The 23,066-nt window shown below is 41.6% G+C and overlaps 1 protein-coding gene across 1 annotated transcript in view; it reads right to left on the bottom strand.

The window, feature by feature from the left end:
- The window catches only part of Ush2a (usherin), a 673,376-nt gene that overhangs the window by 153,901 nt on the left and 496,409 nt on the right, over positions 1–23,066 (bottom strand). The window contains exons 47-49 of the mRNA XM_021165303.2: positions 22,185–22,383; positions 19,902–20,070; positions 8,304–8,525 (exon numbers count right to left, since the gene is read on the bottom strand). Of these exons, the coding sequence (XP_021020962.1) occupies positions 8,304–8,525; positions 19,902–20,070; positions 22,185–22,383 (590 nt within the window). The remainder of the gene's footprint in view (positions 1–8,303; positions 8,526–19,901; positions 20,071–22,184; positions 22,384–23,066) is intronic.

Here is a 23,066-nt window from a genome sequence, read left to right as displayed (position 1 = left end):
GGACATCACTTCTCTCACACACGGACATCACTTCTCTCACACACGGACATCACTTCTCTGATGCCTTTGGATCAGACATTTAAACACAACCTTGGATCCTTGACTGTCATTTTTTTTCCCTCTAGTAATTTTCTTAAAACTATTCGTGTTTCCATTTTAAGGAGCAATCAAAATCTGAAAACTGGCCTTTTAGGGAGGAGAATAATTCTCCCCCTCTCCTCTCAAATTACTGCATGGCTTCACCGTGCTTTAAGTATGAAATCAAAATGCAGACATTGACCTAATTTGAAACTCCCAATCAGCCATCTGATCGCTCTGAGGGACTTTTGACAGGTCAACGAAAATTTTGATAATGAACTGTTTTTATATGAAGGGAAGAAGAGAAAGAGAGAGAAGGATGCTTTCTTTGTCAAAGGGCTTCATCTTGGCTTTTCTGAATTTTCAGGCAAGATTTCACTCACATAACAAGAAGTGACTCCCTTTCTAGTTTCCTTGGTAAACCATTACTTCTTTAATTATTATCAACCTTGTTCCAGTGTGATAAATTGCTAATTACTTAATACTCTAATCAGCGTTCATTCTTTGCACAGATAAACCATGACAGTGCCATTAATTTAAATAGTAATTTCACTTAATGGCCAGAACGGCACACCAGATTTTTATGCAGCATTTTCTGAAGACTGCATCCATCACTGTGATATTCTGACATAAAGATGTCTGACGTGCACTAACTCACTTAGGGAGAGCAGATGTTGCAGAGCGGGGCCTGGTAGTAATACCCATGGTGCATCACTTCAGCATGAATGAGCTGCAAATACAGAGACAGGCCAGCTTCTGAAAGGCATGGCAACAACCTTTGACCCTTGCCTAATTTATCACACACAGCACTTGACTTTTGAACTGTGACACACAGAAGTCACAATCTTAAATATGCCCAAAGAAAAACAAAATAGGCCATGCATTATTGATGGCTTGGTCTGTTCTTCCAAAGGCTCCCATCACATTTGTATGAACGTGGAGAGTGTCTTTGAACAAGACATAGAAATTATCAATACGTTCAAGAGTAGATGTTTATATTTCAGGATTGCATAGTCTTTCACAATGTGTAGACAGTCGATGGGTGGCTTCTATTCTATTGTAGACAATGGAGAAAGAACTAGAAGAAGCTTGGAATCAAATTACCAAGTGTGGCACCAGCATTTGCTTAATGCTCAAAACTAGTAAAGAAATATTTATCAACATACCTGATGCTTTAATAAATAATTTAATTCTATAAAATGTGCTATACATTTCCCAAAGACAACTAAGAAAGAGACACCATTCTTCCAAGAAAATAACAGTAAAGTATGAAAACCAGTCCTGGGTCGGAAACTTCATGTTAAACTCTGGCTTCAGTTTACATTTGACGTGTTTTAGCACAAGGGGTTCTGCATTTCAGGTACATAAGAGAGAAGAAACAGATTGCAATTAGTGTCTTCAGAGCAAACGTAGAAAATTGGGGAGAGTACTAAAAAATAAAAAAAGATTAAAAAATAATTTTAAAAGGGCATTCTTGCCTGTGATAACCAGTAGATGGCGCTATGGTCACCACCACAAAACTGAGCTAACAGCTAAGCCTGCTCCCCAAACCACTGCCATACATTTTAGTGCATATATATATATATATATATATATATATATATATATATACACACATACACATACATATACATATATATACATACATACATACATACATACATACACATATATAAAATATTACATTATATTTTTAAAAAGACTTTCATGGTCCTATGGAGACTTTTTTGGGAGCAATCTCTTCCAGGTAGCTCTTCTACCTTCTACCCTGGACTTCTGTACCACCCCTCTCCTTTTGTGCAAAACTTATACATTCCATCTTAAAAGAAAATATTCATTTTTTTCTGGTGGACCCCATTAATTTTTCTCAAGGCAGAGTCTAGAGCATGTAAACCCAGAATTCTGCTATGAAATAATTTCAGAAGCATTTGCTATCAAAGACTGCATGGAGCTGATTTATAATACAAATGAGGGAACATAATCTAAAGTCAGGGAATGATCTTGTTCATGGCTAACGGAAAATCTCTGTTCTCTCTGAATGATGGAGAAGGTTTTAATTTTGTCTTTTAATGTTAAGGGATACATCAAGTCTAAGCTAAGATTAACAGCATACATGATAAAACCATATACGCAAAACACTAAGGGAAAATGTGTAATAAAGAGATTTAAAATATATTCGGGGAAAATGGTTAGGAATACATATCCGAGGGAATGACTTTCATCCCAAGATACCTGTATACTGCTTCCACACTGCTCATCCGCCCAGAGAGAGCACTAAAAACCATAAACGCTACCCCAGCACTTCCGTTCCTACAGCATCTGTTAATTCACTCCATTTATAAAATACATATTGACAAAGACAACTGAACTGGGACCAGGGAGATTTGATTTGGTGTAAGAAAGTCAATTCAATGTGATTTTGTTAAAGGGCTCCTGCAGGCAAATAAAAGAGTTTAAGTCATAAAGTACATAAAGGGATGTTTTACGAGCCAGGCCGGTGTCGTGGCAGGCTCACAATGCCAGGCGGTGAGAGAGGCCAGGTTGTGGAACTGTGTTGTAGGATCCAAGCCTTTTCCGACAGGTGTGGTGAGTGGCTGGGGTGGACAGAAACAGATCTGTGAGCAGCCGTAACCATGGGGCAAGACCAGGAAGAGAGAGAGCAGAGGAGCAGAGAGGGCTGAGCACCTGTCTGTTTTCAGTGTGTCCGAAGGGAAGGTCACAGTAATAAAAAGATTTTTCTCCTTCATCTTACAAGTCCTGAGCCTTTGCCTTCTCCACCGTGGCTACCAGGGTTAGGTGTCCAGAAAGCACCCCAGAACTATGCCAGTCTTGCCTTGCTTGGGAGGAGTTGAGAAACATTACAATTTGGGAAAGGCTTTTTCACTGTTTGCTGATAAGAGGACTCAGTGGTCAAGAGAGGACTCGGCGGTTAGGGTACTAGCTGCTCTTACAGAGGACTCAAGTTCAGATCTCAGCACCTTTGCCAGGTGGTTCACAACTACCTGTGACTACAGCTCTATGGGACCTGATGCCCTCTTATGGCCTCCAGAGGCACCTGCAAGCATATGTATACACCCCTCGCACGCATGCATAGAATTAAAAATAATACAAATGATTTCGTTTGAAAAAGAAACATCTGACTGGTTATCTGTCATTGTCACAGGGAAGGAAAAAGAGGGTGATTCTGAAACTTGGCCCATGGGTAGACTTCAAGGGTGTAAAGAAGGCAGGCGATTTGCACGAGTGCATGTGTGGATGTGTACTTGTGCACACACATGTATGTGTGAGTGGGTTTTGAGAGTTCATAACTTGTAAAGAATTCTCTAGAAGGTTGAGAATCTGCCCTGGAGGGCAGTGACCTTGACCCTGTTTTCCTTTCTAGCACTTTGGCCCTGTCTTCTCTTTCTGTCCTTGATTTTTTTTTCTCTGCCACCCAAATGCAACTAGCCTTTTAAAGTCAGAATTAAGACAATCACATTCACTCTTCTGGGATTACTCACTAAATCCTAGGCTGGCTCAAACCTGTCTCCCTCTGTTTCCTTGTGTAGATGATACACTACTCAGAAGCCAAAGTGTGGGCTCTTACATGGGTATCAATTCCCCACCAGGTCAAGCTGTCTCACTAGAGACCTGACTCAGTGTTCAGGATTCTGACAAAATGGTGCAACCCAGACATAGCTTTCTTCATCTGCTTAATGCAATGATCTCTCAGCTTAAAAAATGTGTGTGCATTAGACTGTCGGAGAAAGGGGGTGGGAGCAGGGGCTGGCGAGGAGAATGGCCGAAGTCCATTGCATGCATGGATGAGAAAGTCATAATGAAACTCATTAGCTTCCACAATTAAGACACACTCGCAAAAATGGAAAAGAAGAGTCCAAGAAGGGGAGTATCTCACAGCCTCATGGATGCTGCTGCTCCCATCTCACAGCCTCACGGATGCTGCTCCTCCCGGATGATCGAGAAACTCGGGAGGGAATGCAATTCTAATCATTTTTACACCCAAAAGAATGATTTCTTGAATATAGACTCAATACACTCTTGTTTGTTCAATGGAAGGGTATGGCAGTTGACTAATGAAAGAAAAAAAATATGAAAAAACCAAAGCCTACCTGCCTAATTAATGACATACATTTGTAAACCCAGCACTTGGAAGGCTGAGGCAGGAGGATCAGGAATCCAAGGTCATCCTGGGCTACAGGATAAAATTCTGTCTCGAAGGAAACAGACCAAATCAAACCAAAACAACCTTTGTGCATGTTAAAGCATGTTAAAGCAGAAGATGTGTTCTATCCTAGAATCAAATCCATTAAAAATAACAATAAACTCATATAAAGATGCGTTTCTGTGGCATAAATATATTTTCCAATACCCAAAACCAAATTTGTGAGAATAACATTCTCTTACACTTTTTATTTTTTGTAGGCCAGCTTAAGGCCTAGTGTCACAGACAGAAGTTAAATTCTCCCCTCAGCTTCTCTGTTGCCATAACGCATGCCACATGGGACCTGGAAAATGCTGCTAGACACCCAAGATGAGGTGAGAGTGGAGTGGATTAGATGACCCAGTGGGTAAAGGTGCTTGTGTCCAAACCTGATGACCTGACCTCGTTGCCTGGGGTCTTTATGGCATAGGAAAAGAACTGACTCACGCAGACTGCTCTGATGTCCATACTTTGAGCCACAGCATACATCCCCATGGTCCTCACACACAGATAAACAAACATATACACATAACAAAACCTTAATGTGTACATTGACTAAGTATTATTATGAAAACAGTTTCATTCTCACAGATGACCTACAGGGCTTTGGTTAGTCCCATAAAGAGCTGCCAAGGCTGGAGCACACATGCATGCTGCAATTTAGGGAGAGCCAGGGTATAAAAATTCATAGACTACTAAATGAGGTTCAATGAAGGAACGATTTAAAGGAAAAAATATTAGGTAAATGTGGAGAAAATGAAAAAAAAAACCGGCAGGAGAAGAGATGCCTTAGCAACTAAAGTATTTGCTTTGTAAGTACAAGACCAGAGTTTGACCCTCAGAAGCCATGTCAAAAACTGGGCATGTGGCACATGCTTGTAGGATGTAACTGAAACAGGAGCTACATTGTTATACATTGTTATGAAGTTTGTTTCCTAAGCCTAATGTATCCTGCAAACTGTGTCTCACAGTCTCTGCAGAACTTGTAACCCCATGATGTATACCCATCCCTTTGTCTTGCTAGACTCCTGAACACCTGTGATGACGCCCCTTCCACAGGATGTATTCTTGCTGGTATCCCCCCCCCCCCACAGGCAGCCTTGAACCTAGAGTTTCCTACTTTTCTGTCCTGGTGCTAACAGCTGATCATCTCAACAGCTCTTTTCTATCAGCCCTAATCTTTCTGCATAAAAAAGCCAGTGAGGGGCTACACTCTGACACCCCAACTTAGGGGAGGCAGTCATCTGGCCAGTCCCCTGTGCATTTATAAACACAGCTTGTCATAATCAAAGAGTCAAAGAAATGTTCCCCCCATCTACAGGACTAACAGTAGTCCTGGCACTGAAGGACTTAGCCTGTATATAAAGTTCCAGGCCAGTAAGTAATCCTGTTCAGAAAAGAAGGTGGATGGACTACATCTAAGGAATGGTTTCCACAATTATCTTCTGGCCTCAGCATATATGTATTTGTGCATATCTACCCCTACGCATGGGAACATGCATACACATGTAAAACATGAAAATAAGTATTTAATTAAAATATTTCTGACATCAACTGGAGAATTGAAATGAATTTCAGACCATTCCCAAAGTAGTAATACTGCAATGGAACGCTGTACTGGGACTTGAATCAATGTATCTGAAATATAATAACCCAATAATGTTAAGACTTGCTGATTTGCAGATGGGCTGGTGACACTGGTGATAACGAGTCAAGTAGAGAGAATTATAGTTTACACCACTGGCTCTCAACCTTTCTGATACTATGTCCCTTTAATACAGTCCCTCGTGTTGTGATGACCACCAATCTTAAAATTATTTTTATTGCTACTTCATAACTGTAATTTTGCTGCTGTTATGAATTGTAATGTCAATATATGATATGTAGAATATCTGATATGTGACCCCTGTAAAAGAGTTGTTTGACCCCCAAAGAGGTCGTGACCCACAAACTTGAGAACTGGTGGCTTAGACAGACACTGCCCACTGAGTACAGTTAATACAGTCAGCTCCACAGATCAGGAGAGTCACCACAGAGCACTTTCAGAGATCTGAAATACTCTGATCCAAAGGAGATCCTGGGTAGAGATGTCCCCAAATCTGACAGTTATCCTACCTGTGTATGAAGCATAATAATGAGCCAGGGTACTTAAGACCTCATTTCAAAACTTCAACCAATTTAAAAAGAAATCGTGATATTGTGATCACCATGTGAGAGGGAAAAACAACTGCAATAAAAATATGCTGAAGTGCCAGGGTCGGCTGGACAGGCAATGAATGGTATATGCAAATCATATGCAAATCACAGTGAAGGACGCCAGGAATTATGGGACACAGATATTTAAAAAACTGTGCTGGATACTGGAGAGATGATTCTGTGGGTAAGAGTGCTTGCTGAACAACCATGAGGAACTGTGTTCAAATCTCCAGCGCTCAGGTAAAAGTCTAGCATGGCTGAGCATACACCTGTTACCCCAACACCATGGAGACTCTACTGGAGGCTGGCTGGGGCTGGTTGCCAGCACAGTTCCTGGTTCAGTGAGAGACCCAGTTTCACGGTCATAAGGCAGAGGGTGACAAAGCGAGACAACAGATGTCCTCATCAGACCTCTGCATGAGCACACATGGGTACATACAGCACACACACACGTTCACACACATGCATACAAACACATAGACACATATACACAGACACACAAGATACACATATACACTCACATACATGCTAACATACATGTACACACTCATGCACACGTGCATATACACACACAGATACACTTACATGCTCTCACACACACATGTTCATACACATGCATGCAAACACATAGGCACATAAACACAGATACACAGATGCACACACAGGTACATTTACACACATGCACATATTCATGTATACATGAACATACACACATATACATAAGCAGGCACATACACATGCACAATACACACATGCATACAAAAATAGATTATGTAAGTGAAGTTTCCTGGACTTCTCTTATATTTATAATTATTTTCTTATTACAAATAAATATTCATTTTGAATTTTGTTCCTTTCCTCCACCCCCTCCAACTGCAAGCTCAGCCCACCCCAGGCTCTATTCTGGATCACCTGTGTGGTCTCTGGTGCGTCTCTATTGCCCACATTTCAATTTCCACATTAATTTTAATATTGTTATTCTTTTGTGGTGCCAAGAATCAAACTCCAGGCCTCACAGATACTAGTAAGTGATTTACCACTGAGTTATAGGCCTGTGCACCTTTCCTAAGCTATAAAATATGAATAGAAAAATATCTATTTGTGGAGTAGTTACAAAGATTAACTTTGGTAGCAACGTACACAAGAATAGACACTACTGTTGACAATAAGGCTTTATCTCGTGGTAATGCTTGCTACTAATATTGTTATTAGTAAATTAATTTAATGTTAGAATATATATTCTTAATAATATTAGATATATGAGAACAAAAAGTAAAAGATTAATATCTCAATGCCACTTTAATTATTTTGTCTACTATTAGTACTTATTAGGAAATATTCTTCGGATACAGAAAAAATACATTTATGGAGGAGTTTGTTTTTGATTTAGTATTATCTTGGTGGGGTAACATTCATAAAGAAAGTTTTTTTTTTTTTAAAGAATGCATTTTTCAAACATTTATGTGTCTGAGGCTTCAATCTCCATGGAGACCAGAGGAGGGCGTCTGGTCTCCTGATGCTAGAGTTACAGGTGGCTGTGAGCCCCACAACCCAGGTAATAAGAAGCGAATTTGGGGTCTTTGCAAGAGCACCAAGTGCTCTCGCCCACTGAGCCACATCCTCAGCTCCAAAAAAAGAAACCTGCTGTGTCTTTATGAAGTAGTCTAGGTACACTTACAATAAAGATTTTAACTGTTACATAGTATATTCCTACATGCTTCATTAGATTTAATTCATATGGGTTTTAATTATTTCATTTCTAGGGCAAATCCCTCCTTCTCCCTAGCCATCACCTCTCACATTCTGTAGGACAGACAAGGGGCCTTACCTGGGAGGTAACTGTATACCGCGCCCTCTTCTCCTCCACCACAGCACTGGAAATCTTGGCTCACCATCTCTCCCCCACAGCACTGCTGTCTGTAGCCGTCCTGGAGCCTCCCGGCACAGCACACCTGGCTCCCAGAGGTGGCATAAGGCATTGTGCCGCAGCAGGCATCACCAAAGCCCACGGACACCCGGTTGTGCCTCTCATCTGGACAGCATATCTCTCCTGTTGGATTAGGATGATAACTGTTATCTTGTGAATTCAATTATGCTTCAGACTCCCAACCAAGTGTTAGTGCCATCTCTTCTGCAGGGCAGAAGACAGGAAGAGTGCTCTATTGGGGTTGTAAAATTGTAACACAGCCCCCAAACTTTTACAATGAAGATGGAGTGGTAGGTGTGGCTGCTTTCATCCACACATATGGGCCCTTTTCTTCCTGCCCCTTTTCTAATGTCTGACCAACATGACTTTGTGCTGGGACATATTCCTAGCTGTCTTTGGCTATGCAGCACATAAGCCACAGGTTAGCTCTGGCTGCCAGGAAAGATTGGCTTCTGCTTCCCTGTCATATTTACATACATATGATTCTAAATATCTATGCAAAATCCAAGAACCACAGAGGAGAAAGAAAGTGTGGAATTTGTTTTCCTGAGATGGAATTGTCTTATAAAAATTTTCCAGTTCTATCCATTTTCCTTCAAACAACATCATTTTGACCTTCGTTTTTAATGGCAGAAAAAAATTTCCATTGTGTATGAGCTACGTTTTGTCCCTCGTTCTTCTGTTGCTGGAAGCCCAGGTTGGTCTCACGGCTCAGCTCCTGGGAATAGCACTGCAGTAAGCACCAAGGGGCATTCGCCTCTGTGAGGTGGTGTCTTGAAGTCCTCTGGGTAAATACCCCAAATGGTATAGCTGGGTCACATGGAAGACCTATTTTCAGAATTTGGAGGAATCTCCATATTGACTTCCGTTGTGACTTTTGTCTTATGTTTCCAGAGGTGCAGGATGGCTCCCCTTTGCCTACATCCTCACCAGCCTTTGTTGTTATTTGTTTTCTGACAGGAGTCATACAATCTCACAGTCATTTTAATTAGCATTTCTAGGGTGCCTTGTGAGGTTGAAGCTTCCCTTTGCAGATTTATTGAAAGCTGCAGAATTTTATTTCTTTGTGACTCCTCTGCTCATTTCATTATCTCCTTCATTAAGCTGTTTGTTACCGAGTTCTTTGTTTATTCCAGATGTTAATCCTCTGTCAGAGCTATAGCTGGAGATGGACTCTCCGGCATTGCTGCATGTTTTTACTCAACTCTTTCCTTGGATGTGCAGAAACCTGTTCCTTTCTTGAAATCTCATTTGCCAGTTGTCACTCTTTCCTGAGTGACGAGATGGCTCTTCAGGAGTCCTTGCTGAGGCCAGTGTCTTGAAATTTTTTCCCCACTGGGAAAATGGTTTCTTAATAAGGATATATTTACTTAACTAAACAAAATGTTTAAAATGGGAAGATAATTAAGTGAGTGGAAGTAAAAGATTGTATTTAGCTAAGCACATTCATAATTTGCAGAGTTATGAGAGATAATAAATTTCCCTAGAGTTCTTACACACACAGTGTCAGCAAGTGAGATTCTGAGAATGAAGTTAATATTTTAAAAAATTTAGATGCAAGAATAAATTATTCCTTGGCTTGGTGTCTCAAGAACAAAAATTTAAAAATTCCAGATAGCAAGTCTTTTAGTTTGGGTTTTATGGCTGTGAAGAGACACCATGAAGACAGCAATTTTTCCTTATAAAAGAAAAATTTAATTGGGACTGCTTTATCATTCAGAGATTTAATCCATTATCATCATGGCAGGAACATGGTAGCATTCAGGCAGACATGGTGCTGGAGAGATAGCAGAGAGTTCTACATCTGAGTCTAAGGGCAGCAAGTAAAGAACTGTGTGTCACTAGGCCTGATTTGAGCTACTGCGACTTCAAAGTCCACCCCTTTGTAATTCACTTCTTCCAACCAAGGCACACCCACTCCAACAAGGCCACACCTCCTAATAGTGCCACTCCCTAGGGATCTAGCATTCAAACACCTGAGTCTATAGGGGCCATTCCTTTTCAAACCACATCAAGTTTGTCACTGCTGGCTTTATGATGTTTTGGGGTAGTTTATTTTTCTGGATGGAGGGGCCTTAAAGAGAGAACTTATAAAACTGCTTATTGTGAAGATATTTCAGAAGTGGCTGATGATATTTGGTGGATCTAGAGCATACACTTCAACCTTCTTTACTCCCCATGGCATGTACTTTCCTTTTTGCTCCTTGAATCTTGACTTCCTCCTCCTCCTCTCCCTCCTGTTCTTCCTCCTCCTCTTCCCCCTGCCCCTCCCCCTCTCCCTCCCCTTCTTCCTCCTCCTCCTCCCCCTCCCCTCCTCCTCCCCCTCCCCCTCCCCCTCCCCCTCTCCCTCCCCTTCCTTCTCCTCCTCCTCTTCCTCCTCCTTGACTAGTCTCTTCTCTTTATGGTGAAGGAACCATCAACAGCTTCTCCCCGCTTCCCGTGTTACCCCTTGTTAGGCTGTTTCTTTCCCTGGACTGTATTTCTTGAATACATTTGCAAGGTGGATGAGCACAGTGGCCAGGCTAAGTAGTTGGATGATTTTAAAACATAGTCCAGAGGTTGTATAATATAAGCAATAAGTCACTAAGCTTTAATAAGGGAAGGGCCAAGTTCAATGAGGATTGAGGGAGCTCAAGGTCTTGGATGTCCTTGTTCTCTGTTAATTAGCTCATTTTCCCAGGAGACCTACAGTGTAGGTACAGGGGAAGCAAGATGAATTGGTAGGAAAACCACGGGGCAGAGTGCCCATGGTCAGAGACACAAGGGGTAGCAAATAAAGTCAAGGATGCCTAGCAGTGACCCCCCAGGTCTTTCGTGTCCATACTCAGTCCTTACAAGTCTATGCTACTTAGATGACAGCTACAAAGTGACAGAAATATAACCTTTCCCAGACTGAATGGGGAAATACTGAAAATCTGAAAAGACTTTGTAATTCATAGCAAGGGTGTATAATTTACAGAGAAACTCCCCACAATGAAAGCTCTGGTCAAATGGCTTCCTTGGTGAATTCTATTTATCCTTTAAAAAAACAACACCAATGTAATCTTCCAGAAAAACTAAAGAATGGGAGTAAGTCCTAACTTATCTATAAGTGCTACAATACCCTGATAATAAAACCAGACAAAGACACTTAGAATAAGATAGGACTGTAGATGCCAATCCCTTAGGAATGAATACTGATTTTGAAGAAAAAGAAAAAAGCCTAGAAAATAAAACTCTCCTAGAACTAAATTTAAAATCACATTACAAGAACAGCACCTCATAACCAAGGATTTATTCTGACCAATGAGTCAACAAGGCGACACGACTCGGCTCAGGGGATGAGCGTGCTCCCTGCAGGGCAAGCCTGAAGGCCTGAGTTCAACATCAAGATCCCAGAGTGGGAGGTGAGCCTCTTCCTACAGATTGTCCTCTGACTTCTACAAAAGCATATGGAATATACACACAGACACACACACGCACACACACACACACATACGTGCATAAAAAGATTAAGCCCAGTTTAAAATTATGTGTATGTTTTTGTGGGGTATTTGCATGCAGTTTCAGGTAGTTGTAGGTTACTGACGTGGGTGCAGGAAACAGAACTCAGGCCCTCTGTAAGAGTCATGTGCACTGTTAACCACTGAGCCATCTCTCCAGACCCATCAACAAACTTTTGTTTTAAAAGTTAGCAGCTGGGGCTGGAGAGATGGCTCAGCGGTTAAGAGCGCCAACTGCTCTTCTGAAGGTCGTGAGTTCAAATCCCAGTAACTACATGATGGCTCACAACCATCTGTAATGAGATCTGATGCCCTCTTCTGGGGTGTCTGAAGACAGCTACAGTGTACTTACATAAAATAAATAAATAAATGTATTTAAAAAAAAAAGTTAGCAGCTGGGCGGTGGTGGCCCACGCCTTTAATCCCAGCACTTGGGAGGCAGAGGCAGGCAGATTTCTGAGTTCCAGGCTAGCCTGGTCTACAGAGTGAGTTCCAGGACAGCCAGCGCTACACAGAGAAACCCTATCTTGAAAAACCTAAACAAACAAACAAACAGATGTTAACAGATCCTTCACAGGACCAAAGGCCTTTCCTCCCATTGGTAACCAACTAGGCCATCCTCTGTTACGTATGCAGCTAGAGCCATGAGTCCCACCATGTGTACTCTTGGAGGGGGGGGGGGCGGTTAGAGGGAGGGAGTTTTTGGAGGCCAAACCAGGAAAGGAGATAACATTTGAAATGTAAATAAGGAAAAAATCTAATAAAAAAGAAAGAAAAAGAGAAAGAAAGAAGGAAAGAAAGAAAGAAAGAAAGAGAGAGAGAGAAAGGAAGAAAATTTAAATCACCACAAATGTAAAGAACCATTAAGGAAAAAAAAAGTTAGCAGATCAAAATTAATAAATGTAGCACAACATTATCCTAACAGCAGAATAAGGGGAAGGTGGGGACTTGTCCTCAGCCGATGTTGAAAAGGACAGAAGAAAGCTTTTCCTTTCTCACTGTCCTCAACAAGGAAGGACTGCATGGAAACGGCCTCAGCATATGGGGTGAGTATGAAGAACCCCCTACTAACAGCCCTCTCTCAGTGGACAGACTGGGAGGCCCTCTAAGATCAGAGGAGGCAAAGATGCCAGACTGCTTCCACTCTGCAGCTCTGGATAGAGTCAGAGCGACCACACAGACACAGAGGAAACAGACGAAGTACAACGGAGAGGGAAAAGCATGTATGGTCTCGGGCAACATGACCTTAAAGGGAGGGAAAAAACCCACATTTATTAAAGAAAACTAAACACCAGAACAATGAATCCATCAATGTCTCAATATATAAAACGTACCCAAATAATCCACTAGGCCTCTAGGCCGAAAGAACAAACAGTCTGAAAGGACAGTATTTAGCACAGCATCAAAAATATAAAATACGTCAGAATGAACTCAACCAAGGATGCCTGCAGACTGAGAGCTACCGGATGCTGCTGCAGGAAATTAAAGAGGAAAGAGGAAGGTCAGAGAATCCTGTAGCCATGGATTGTAAACCACCGTTAAGACGTCGGTGCTAGCCCAGGTGACCTTCAGAGCCAACAGAGTCTGTCAAAAAATCCTGATGCTGCTTTCAGAAATGGGACGGCCATTCTAAAACTCACATGGATGTCAAGGAATCCCAAGTCGCTAAAATGAGTTTGCTAAGAACAAAGTCAGAAGTCTTCCACTTTCTGATGTCAAGCTCTCCTTCCAAGCTATTGCAGGAAAACAGTGTGGTATTGGTAGGAAGGCTGGTTTATACCTGAAATGAAAGACAGGATAGCAACAGATTCACCTGTGTAGTCAAGCAACCTTTATCAACGGTGTTCAGACGGCTCAATGGCGGAAGGCAACGTTTCTGCTGGAACAATGAGTGTTGAGAGAAGGAAACGCTCACGTGGAAAACAATAAAGTCGAATTCTTACTTTGTCATATGCCACAAAAAATGAGCTCCAAAAATGTATTGAAGATCACAAAGCAAAACTAAAATTCAAAATCTTAGTAAAAAATACCCCTGGATGACTTTGTGATGCTGGACTGGGCAATGGTTTTTCTATGATTTGCTTTAGATACAAGGTGAAACTTACAGCAATGAAGCTAGATGACTTTGTATCTGCCAAAATTTCAAACCTTTGGGCATCAAAGAAGACAACAGAGTCACAAGGAAGACACTGGAAAGAGTGTTTTGTTTTATTTTGCTATGTAACAAAATGCCAGAGACTAAGTAATACTATGCTTAAGACTTATTTAGTTCCTATTTCTGGAGCTTGAGAACATGGCACAAACATGTTCTTGGCTCTGGTGAGGGTCTAGTTATAACCAGCTTCACAGAAGTGTGTATGAGTGAAGGGAGTGGCAGGCACATGGCCAGACAGGCTGGAGAACTTCAGGACCAGTGCCCTTCCAGCAAAGCTCAGGAATGGGACAAAGCCCCTTCTACACAGCATCCTGAATGACCCCCATCTCTTCCCAGAAGGCCCCTCCTCTGAAAGCAACAGCACACCGAGGGCCAAACCTCACATGTGAATATTCAGAGACAATAACACAGCAAGCACAAGTATGAAAAAATTTTTGAAGAACTCATACATAAAAAAAGTACACAAATACAAAAGCCACAGATAGCCTATGAACCCCATGGAAAGATGCTTAATGCTATGAATCACTTTTGCAGTTTAGGTGGAAAGAATCCAAACAGCCTTTGGTGAATAAATTCCTAACAAAATCTGGTGAATGGAATCCAGATTTAGAAAAGAATGAAATCCTGATGCAAGGCACAATGTGAGTGAGCCTTGAAAATGTTGCTAAGTGAAAGAAGCTAACAAGAGAAAGACAAATACAGTGTGTTCAGTTATGGTGTGCTTGATTGTATGAGGACCTTAGAGCCAGTAAGGCAAAGTGAACAGGGGTGTTTGCTATGGTGTTAGCAGCAACCAATGCTGGTGGAATGAGTTTGACAACAGCGATATTACTGTAATAGTAATACATTTTTATATCTACTTATTGTCTTTCTGTAGTCTATTTACCCATCCATATTGTACCTCACATCTGTCTGCCTTCCTATCTGTCATCTATCTATCTATCTATCTATCTATCTATCTATCTATCTATCTATCTATCTATCTATCTATCATTTATCTGCCATTTATTTACCCCCCTCCTTGCTTCCTCTGGTTAGAAGAACTTTCTCTCTAGTCTGAGATATAATTACCGTTTGTCTTAAACCTTTCTTTAGCCAGAGAATACGGTGCCCCTTAGTGGCAAACCTAAAGCGTCGCATGGTTCTGGGGTACTACCTAGCACAGCAGTGAGCTCAGAAGACAGAGGCTGCTTACATCTGTGTAGGGGAAAGACAACCTTTTGTGTGACGCCTCTCCTAGATTGCGTTAATTATTTTAGTCATAGTTCCCCGAATTCATTTACTGCCTGTAGAAAAGGTTTGGGAAAATGAAAAAAAAATAAGAAGGGATGTGTATTATATCAATGAGAAATAAAACTCTCTTTCCCCTCAAAAAAAAAAAAGGGCTATTAGACACAAGATACAAGGATCAGCCACCTTCTCATTAACCTCTAAAAATGAGTCTTTCAGGCCAGGCTTGAAGATGCTTCCTCTCTAAATGGTACCGCGCAGCCTAAAAGTTAATTGTTATTCTTATCAAAGAATGACCCACATTAACACTTCTCTGGGGTCATTAGCATATTTATAAAAAAAGTGGGGCGAAGGAGTGAGTATTCTCCTCTGCTGCTCTTTGTAATGTGTAGCCATGGAGCAAAATCTTGAGAGGAACGAAGGAGTGATGTTATTAACCAATATTTCAACTCCTCTGTAAATATCAAAATGCCTGCCTGCATCTCAGCCTCGAGATTGGAGACTGCCGATTGGATTTTAATTACAGCAGGATACAAGGCAGTTTGGGGTCACTACATCTCCTTCTTGATGTAAATGGCCTTAAACTAGTTAACAAAGACCATGGGCTGAGGACCCAGGTCAGAAAGACATCCCTTCATTTAGATAGATACAGATTAGCAACGGAAGCAGCGCCCGGTTCTCCCCGAGGATGGTTTCTTTACATGTTTTCTTATCTTGACAAGAAGGGATAATGTAACCCTGTGGGAAAACAAGTGCATGTGTGATATATGTGCATAGGTACACATATAGTTTTGACAGGTAGGTGTATACACACATATCTGTATGGTGTAGAAACTTAAAACTCTTGCTTTAAAAATCAGTTGTTAAGGGATGATGAAAGAGGTTAGTCAGTAAAGTCTGAGAACCTACCAAGCATCCACACAAATAACAATAGGAACAGAGCAACAACAACAACAACAACAACAAAACAAACCAATCAACTTGTGGTCTGTGCCTGTAGTTGCAGAGCTAATGAAACAGAGTCAGGAGGGTCCCTGGAGCTTGGTGGCCCACTAGTCTAGTTGAATGGTTAGCTCCAGGTTCAGTGAGAGATACTGTCTCAAAGAAGGTGAAGGCTAGGGGTGCTGACTGTGGAAAAGCATTTGCCACCTAAGCTTGGCCAATGTGCATTTGCCCTCCAAAGTCAGCATACAAAGCAGGATCTGTTGGCACTCATCCCTCATCCCAGTGCGCCTAAGGAAAGAAAGATGGGAAGAGGAGAGAAGAGAGACTTGGCCAGAAGCTGATGGGCCACCTATCCTGGAGTATGCTATGGGGTGACAGATAAGGGAGAGACCCTGCATCAATCTGCAGAGAGCTAAGCATGGACACTCAAAAGTTGTCCCCTGGCTTCCACGTGCCATTTCTTTGTAACATTTCTTTGTTCTTTTTCTCTCCACCCACCTCTTACATCCATGAACACACATACACATTAAGTTAAAACCCATGTTTTTAAGTGGAGTGTGATTGAGGCAGACCCTGACTTCTACCTTTAATCTCTACAGTACACACGTGTGCATGCACACAGAGACATGTCCACGTATCACATGTAGACATACATGCTCATAGTCAGTTATTAGGAGGCTTCTCTAATATCAGTGAAGTTCCCATTTATTTAATTTTTTGGAACAAACATCAAATTTTATTTTGAAGCAAAATATAAGTAGGTTGTTTCCTTAGCCCTGCACTGTTGGGCTTGAAGAGGCACAGACAGGCAGAGCTTTTCTGTCAGATGCTGCGCTAAAGGGCCAAATGGGAGCAAGTATGTATCATTAATTTTGTGGGCCAGAATTATTTTCAGGGCTTAAATAGTTTGTTGCAAATGATAATATCAAAAAAATTCAAAGTGACTTTGAAAGAAAACTGTAGTCTATATTCAGATAAGCTATTTGTATTCTGTTTAGTGGTGTGTGAGACTCAGGGTCCTCCCAGCCTCTGCTGGATGGAGGAAGCTGAGAGCAGACACCAGGAAGCATCCGTCTCATTTCTCTAAGTTTTAAAGCAGTTATTTGGAGGAAGAAAGGAGAAGAATCATAGCTGAGAGCCCCCAGCTGTGGACATTCAGAGACAATAGAGCATTGGACGAGCTTTATTTGATCTGTTGCTAACAACTGTGAAACAGAATTTAATAAACAAGGCAACAATCTTCCACAAAATCCTTACACTTCCGACAACAAAGGTCCTTCTAAGAAACATTGTTGTGATTTATTCAATTATGAATGTATTCTTGCTGGAGAATCAGAGACAATAACTTTGCTATATAGATTTTTTTTGTTCTCTGACTCAGAGGGGGAGGCAAAGATGGTCAGAGTGAATATTCACCATCGTGAATTAACTTGGAGTATTTATCTTAATACCTTCCATGTTTGAGCCTCTCTTCTAAGTTTGCTTTCTTATCATCAAGAAAACATCACCGTCCTGGGACTGGGAGGACAGTTCAGTGGTTAAGGAAGCTTGCTGCTTTTCTGGAGGACCAAGGTTTGGCTCCCAGCACCCATCTCAGATAACTCTCGGCCACCTGTAACTCCAGTTCTCTGAGATTAGACTCATGACAACATAAACTAAAACATATAGACAAACAAACAAACAAACAAATAAATCTTTAAAAGGAGAAAGACATCAGTGGTAAACTTAGGTGACAGGAATCATATCTATATCTACAGTGGCTTTTCCAGTGTCAGTAATGGTGTATTGGTCTAGAATAAGCCTTTAAAAGTACCCACAATGTTAATGAAGTAGACAGAAAACACAATGGCAACAAGAGGGAGGCAGATCCGGGGCCCTTGTCCATAACCAAGTAGCCACTAAAATTCACGTCCCTCCCTTCCCTGTCATCCACACATAGAATATACTCTCTCCCTCCCCTTGTACTCATATCAAACCTGCTAGATGCAAAGTGGCAGCCCCATGATGTCACCTAAGCAAGCTGCTTGCTGACCCACGTGGGACAGGGAAAAGGCAGGAGGCAGAATACTGTCCCGGGGTAGGACTGCTCAGTGGGTAACAATGTTTGCCATGCAAAAGTGAAGAACTTCAAAAGCAGGGAATGGCTGCCATTCTGTAAACCTTCAGCTTTCCAGTCACCAGCCAGACCCTGTCTCAGTGGAACAAGGCAGAGAGTGATAGGCCAGAATATTGGACAACCTCTTCTGGACTCTGCACATGCTTGCATGCATACAACACACACACACACACACACACACACATGCACACATGTGTGAGTGCACACACATGCACACGCACATGCACATGCACATACACATGCATGCAACCACATACGTGCAAATAAGTAAATAAATTCTACTACATGACTAATGGAAAGCTACCCAAGCCCAGGCCACTCTAGCAACCAGGCTTGTTTTTTGATTTGTTGCAAAGGCAGTATAAATGTTTCAATCAGTACTGTTTGCTTCTCTGCAATCTCCTTCCTCTTCCACAGGATGCTTGTGCCTGTGATGGTCACCCTCTGCCTCCTGTTTCATTCCTATTGTCGCTGGGTATTATTATCATTGGGGTGGAAGCTCCCTCCGACTAGCATCAGGAGAGGGATTTTGACAGAACACAGCAGCAAAACCATCCCGAACCTTCAGGTCATACACGAATCATGGCGTACTGTGGATTTCTTCTAAACTCAGTTCATGACTGTAAACTGCAGCTAAGTTGGGGGAAAACCTTTAAATCCAAGGCCTATGTGACATCTTTCGCATTATAAACGGTGGCCACCACCGTCCTCATTCCCTGTGTTCTTTACTAGGTACCGTTTCACGTCATTTAAATGTGGGAAACACTGTCCAGCCTACTGAGCTGACAGTCTGAGCCACTGGGGTTTGGAACGCTCACATAAATGGAACCTAAGTCATCCACTTAGGAACGAGGTGTGTGGTTCTCAGAAGAGGAATGGAGGGCGTGGAGGGAAGTCCCACAGCTGGGGCAGTGGATTAGCTGCTCCTTGCTGTGGCAAAGTAGGTAGTGAAATGACTTGAGTTAGGCAGGGTGACAGTGGCCCACACTTGAGGACACACTCGCTTATAGTGGGGAAGGCCTGGTTCTCAAGCCTGAGGTCACATTGGCTCTGTAGCTATGAAGCAGAGAGGGAAGAAACCCAGCTGGCTTCCTTCTGTTTTCTCTTTTATTCTGTTTAGGACTACAGCATTTGGGATGGTGCTGCCCACGTCCAGCCTGAGAGTTTTCCCTTCTTATTAAAGCTCCTTGGAAAGACACTCCCTGTCAAAGGCGTGTCTCCTAAGTGATTTCAAACCCAGCCAAGCTGACATTAAAGAGGAACCGTCATGGACAGTTCATGACTCATAGATTTGACGATGAAAACCATGAAGTATGGGAATGAGTCGAGCCACACAAGATAAGATCTTCATAGACATTCCTGTCTTCAGGAGATATTGGGAGGTCTGATAAGTCACTCTCTTAGCTCCTTCTGCCACAGCTGGAAAGACAACATTTAAAGCACACCCATTGCTTTGCCTCTGCGTGAGGTTCAGATTTTGATGAAAAAGTTCTTGAAAGCGTTTGCTGGCATGGGACACAGGCTTAGTTTCAGCTTCTGAGCTGTTGAACAATGTGGCAGACAATGCTCACCTGGAAGGATTCTAGCGTAATGCCCAGAGCAGCACTGGTGGTCTGGCTGTGCCTCCCGCATCCGCCCTCCACAGCAAACCCCAGTGGCATTCGGAGAGAGTGCGATGTATTTCTCCTCACAGCAGCTGTATCCAGGCTGAGGATCATACAGAAGGCCGTCACAACATACCTGAATGTGTGCAATAGGTTTTAGAGAAATATTTTTAAACACAAGCAACTTTACATTTAAGAATAAATATATCTGCTCAATTAAGAATACAGTATCTCGTGGACTAGAATAATGTTCTCCAAAGGCCTGGAAAGGTGACCATATAACCTACAGCTGTAAATCCCACAAATTCCATAAATGTCAGTTGATACAATGCAGCCTTCCTTCTCTTCAACTAAGCTTCAGTCTGTGTTATAACATCATGTAAATCGCCTTTAGAATGCCAAAGCTTCCAGGATACAGTATAAAACACTGCTTCCAGTACTTCAAATTGTAAAGGAAGCCTTTACAATTTTACACACACACACACACACACAAATTGCTTAACTTGAAACACTGCACCAAGAAGCAGACTGCTTCCCACTCATCCTTTTATTAAATAAACTGAATCTTCCTTATAATGTATATGATCACTTATTTATGGATCTACTCTTCCAATAAGGCAATCTCTTTCTCCTCTCCTTGTATATGTATACACATATGTATATATATATATATATATATATATATATGCATATATATATACACACACATATACATATACACCTATGCAAGCATATATTGCAGACTACTACAATACAAAAATAAATTTATATGGAAATTAATGTTGAAAAGTCCTTTTAACTCTGTGTTTTTGCCCGGAGCTAGCTGCAGAGAAATTATATGCTTGAACAATCAAATAAGTATTTGTATCTTTATGCTCTATATAAACCAGATCAAACCCTGAATATCGGCTGGAAAACAGCCTCAGAACTTGTACTTGGCCAGTGTTCCTTCAGTTAGACAGACACTTCTGTGGCACACAAAAATCGATACTGTTTATCAAGCACTTTCCATTTTCCTCTTGGTGATGTTTCCATGTTGGAAGCAAGCTCAGAGCGGTGACAGAGAACACAGCATCAGAGTCTTCCACAGGCCCACTTGCTTAGTGGCTCATTTACAAAGGTTCCTAAGAGCAAAGGAATCACCCTAACCCAGCCACCCAGGCTGGGCTCCTAATCAAACAGTAACACAATTGCCTTGTTGGACTCAGCAGTGAGAATGTAGGGTCAGTCCCACTTGAAGCATAGGTTGGACGACTCTTCCTTCCAATGTCATATTTTGCATAAAGAGCCCATGAAGCTACCCACCCCTCCGAAGAGCTCCACGAGGAGGAGTTTTAAAAATCTTATTCTGAGCCTTTCATCCAAACCAATATCAACCCCCCGCATAAAAACACTAGACAAAATACATTTGCTTTTCTAAAAGTTATGCATTTTAACCAGCAGATATTTCATAGAAAAAGTCCCTACCATGATCTTTCCATGTACATATGCACACTCGTGTCTATATCACACACATGTGCACACTTAGTTTAACACATAACAGTTTTAGAGATACAACATTTGTAAGGTTTCCAGGCAGCTGGCTTTCTGTGTGTCTTACATAGTAACTACTGCTGAGCGAGGGGCAGCCACAATAATTTGTATTTTGATCCATATTGCTTCAGAAACTCACTTTATTAATTATGGAGTTCCTTTCTAGTGAATCTTATGGATTTAGGAGCAGCCTTCGTCATCGAGCGCGCAATGCTGCTGATAAATAGGACATTATTTCATTAGATGAGACCTTACCTTCAAACAAAGTAGTTTTCTGTGTTGTTTGTCAATAAAAGCCATTTACAAAACCCTCTGTCTGGCTGTATTATTGATCTGATTCCTAAACAGCAACTAATATGAACATTAATCTATAAATGACCATAATTCTAAAATATTTCTGACAAACCAGGAACAGTCCGGTTCATGGCAACTCCTCAGAGCTGCATGAGCAGACAGATACTTGGAGCAGAATGGACTTAAAATAATGGAAATTTCAAGTCCCTCAGGCTAATAAAATTCAGGGGGCCCTTATCATCCTAATAAGCCCACATTTCCTGAAAGCATGATGAAAAATGGCCAGGTTGAATTCTCTTGAGGCCAAAAGGGTGTTGGTAGGAATCCTTCCTTCTCTATGGGGTCTTCACATCTTTAACATGAGGAGCATATATCACGATAGAGTGTGGTGATGGCTTTCCCTGGTGTTGTGAAGAGATCTACCTTAGTTCCTGGAGAGTAGCACGTGTGCCCACAGACTTTTCCAGGGTATTGGCACTTGACTGCTCTGCAAAGCTTATCACTAGGTTTGTCTGTTAACTTCTGGGTTTCAGAGCAGGGGCGCCATGTTTTCCTCAAAACGTCATACCCAAGGATGATACCATTTGGATTTGCTGGTGTTGTCCAATCTATTTGAAGGGATCTGCAACAGATAAAAATATACATATACATGTGAATGCATATTTGCCTCTGTTTGTGCCTGATCTGTTCATATTGCATGTGTGAAGCACTACTCCAGGCTAGATTCAAGACTATTAAAAAGACAATATTTAAGCCTGGTGTGGTGGCGCACGCCTTTAATCCCAGCACTTGGAAGGCAGAGGCAGGCGGATTTCTGAGTTCGAGGCCAGTCTGGTCTACAGAGTGAGTTCTAGGACAGTCAGGGCTATACAGAGAAATCCTGTCTCGAAAGACCAAAAAAAAAAAAAAAAAAAAAGACAATATTTAACACAAATTACTATCAACCTTGTTTATGCAGTCCTCCAGGTTGATCAAAGGTTCTTATTTCATGAGCAATTCTCTGACTGAAGCATGGATGGGAGGAATGGGTACTAATACACAATACTTGCTGATGCATATGCATATATATGTATATATATATGTATACACACACACATATACATGACTGCCATTGAGTATGTTTTAAGACTTAATCCAAACTCTTTAGTTTCTGGAGAGTACTACATGGCAGAGGTCCAGTGTTCTCTCACTTGAAGTTTCAGAGGCAAGAAGAAATATCCCTGTGAGAAATGGGAAGAACCCATAGCACGTCAGGTTTATTGAAGAAAAGCACAAGGAAGAGAAGCCTTGCTCAGCACAGCAAAA

This window comes from Mus caroli, chromosome 1 (genome assembly GCF_900094665.2).
Source record: "Mus caroli chromosome 1, CAROLI_EIJ_v1.1, whole genome shotgun sequence".
NCBI lineage: Eukaryota > Metazoa > Chordata > Mammalia > Rodentia > Muridae > Mus > Mus caroli.
Note: the sequence above shows the minus strand (reverse complement) of the source record. Positions and strands in the feature narration are given on the sequence as shown.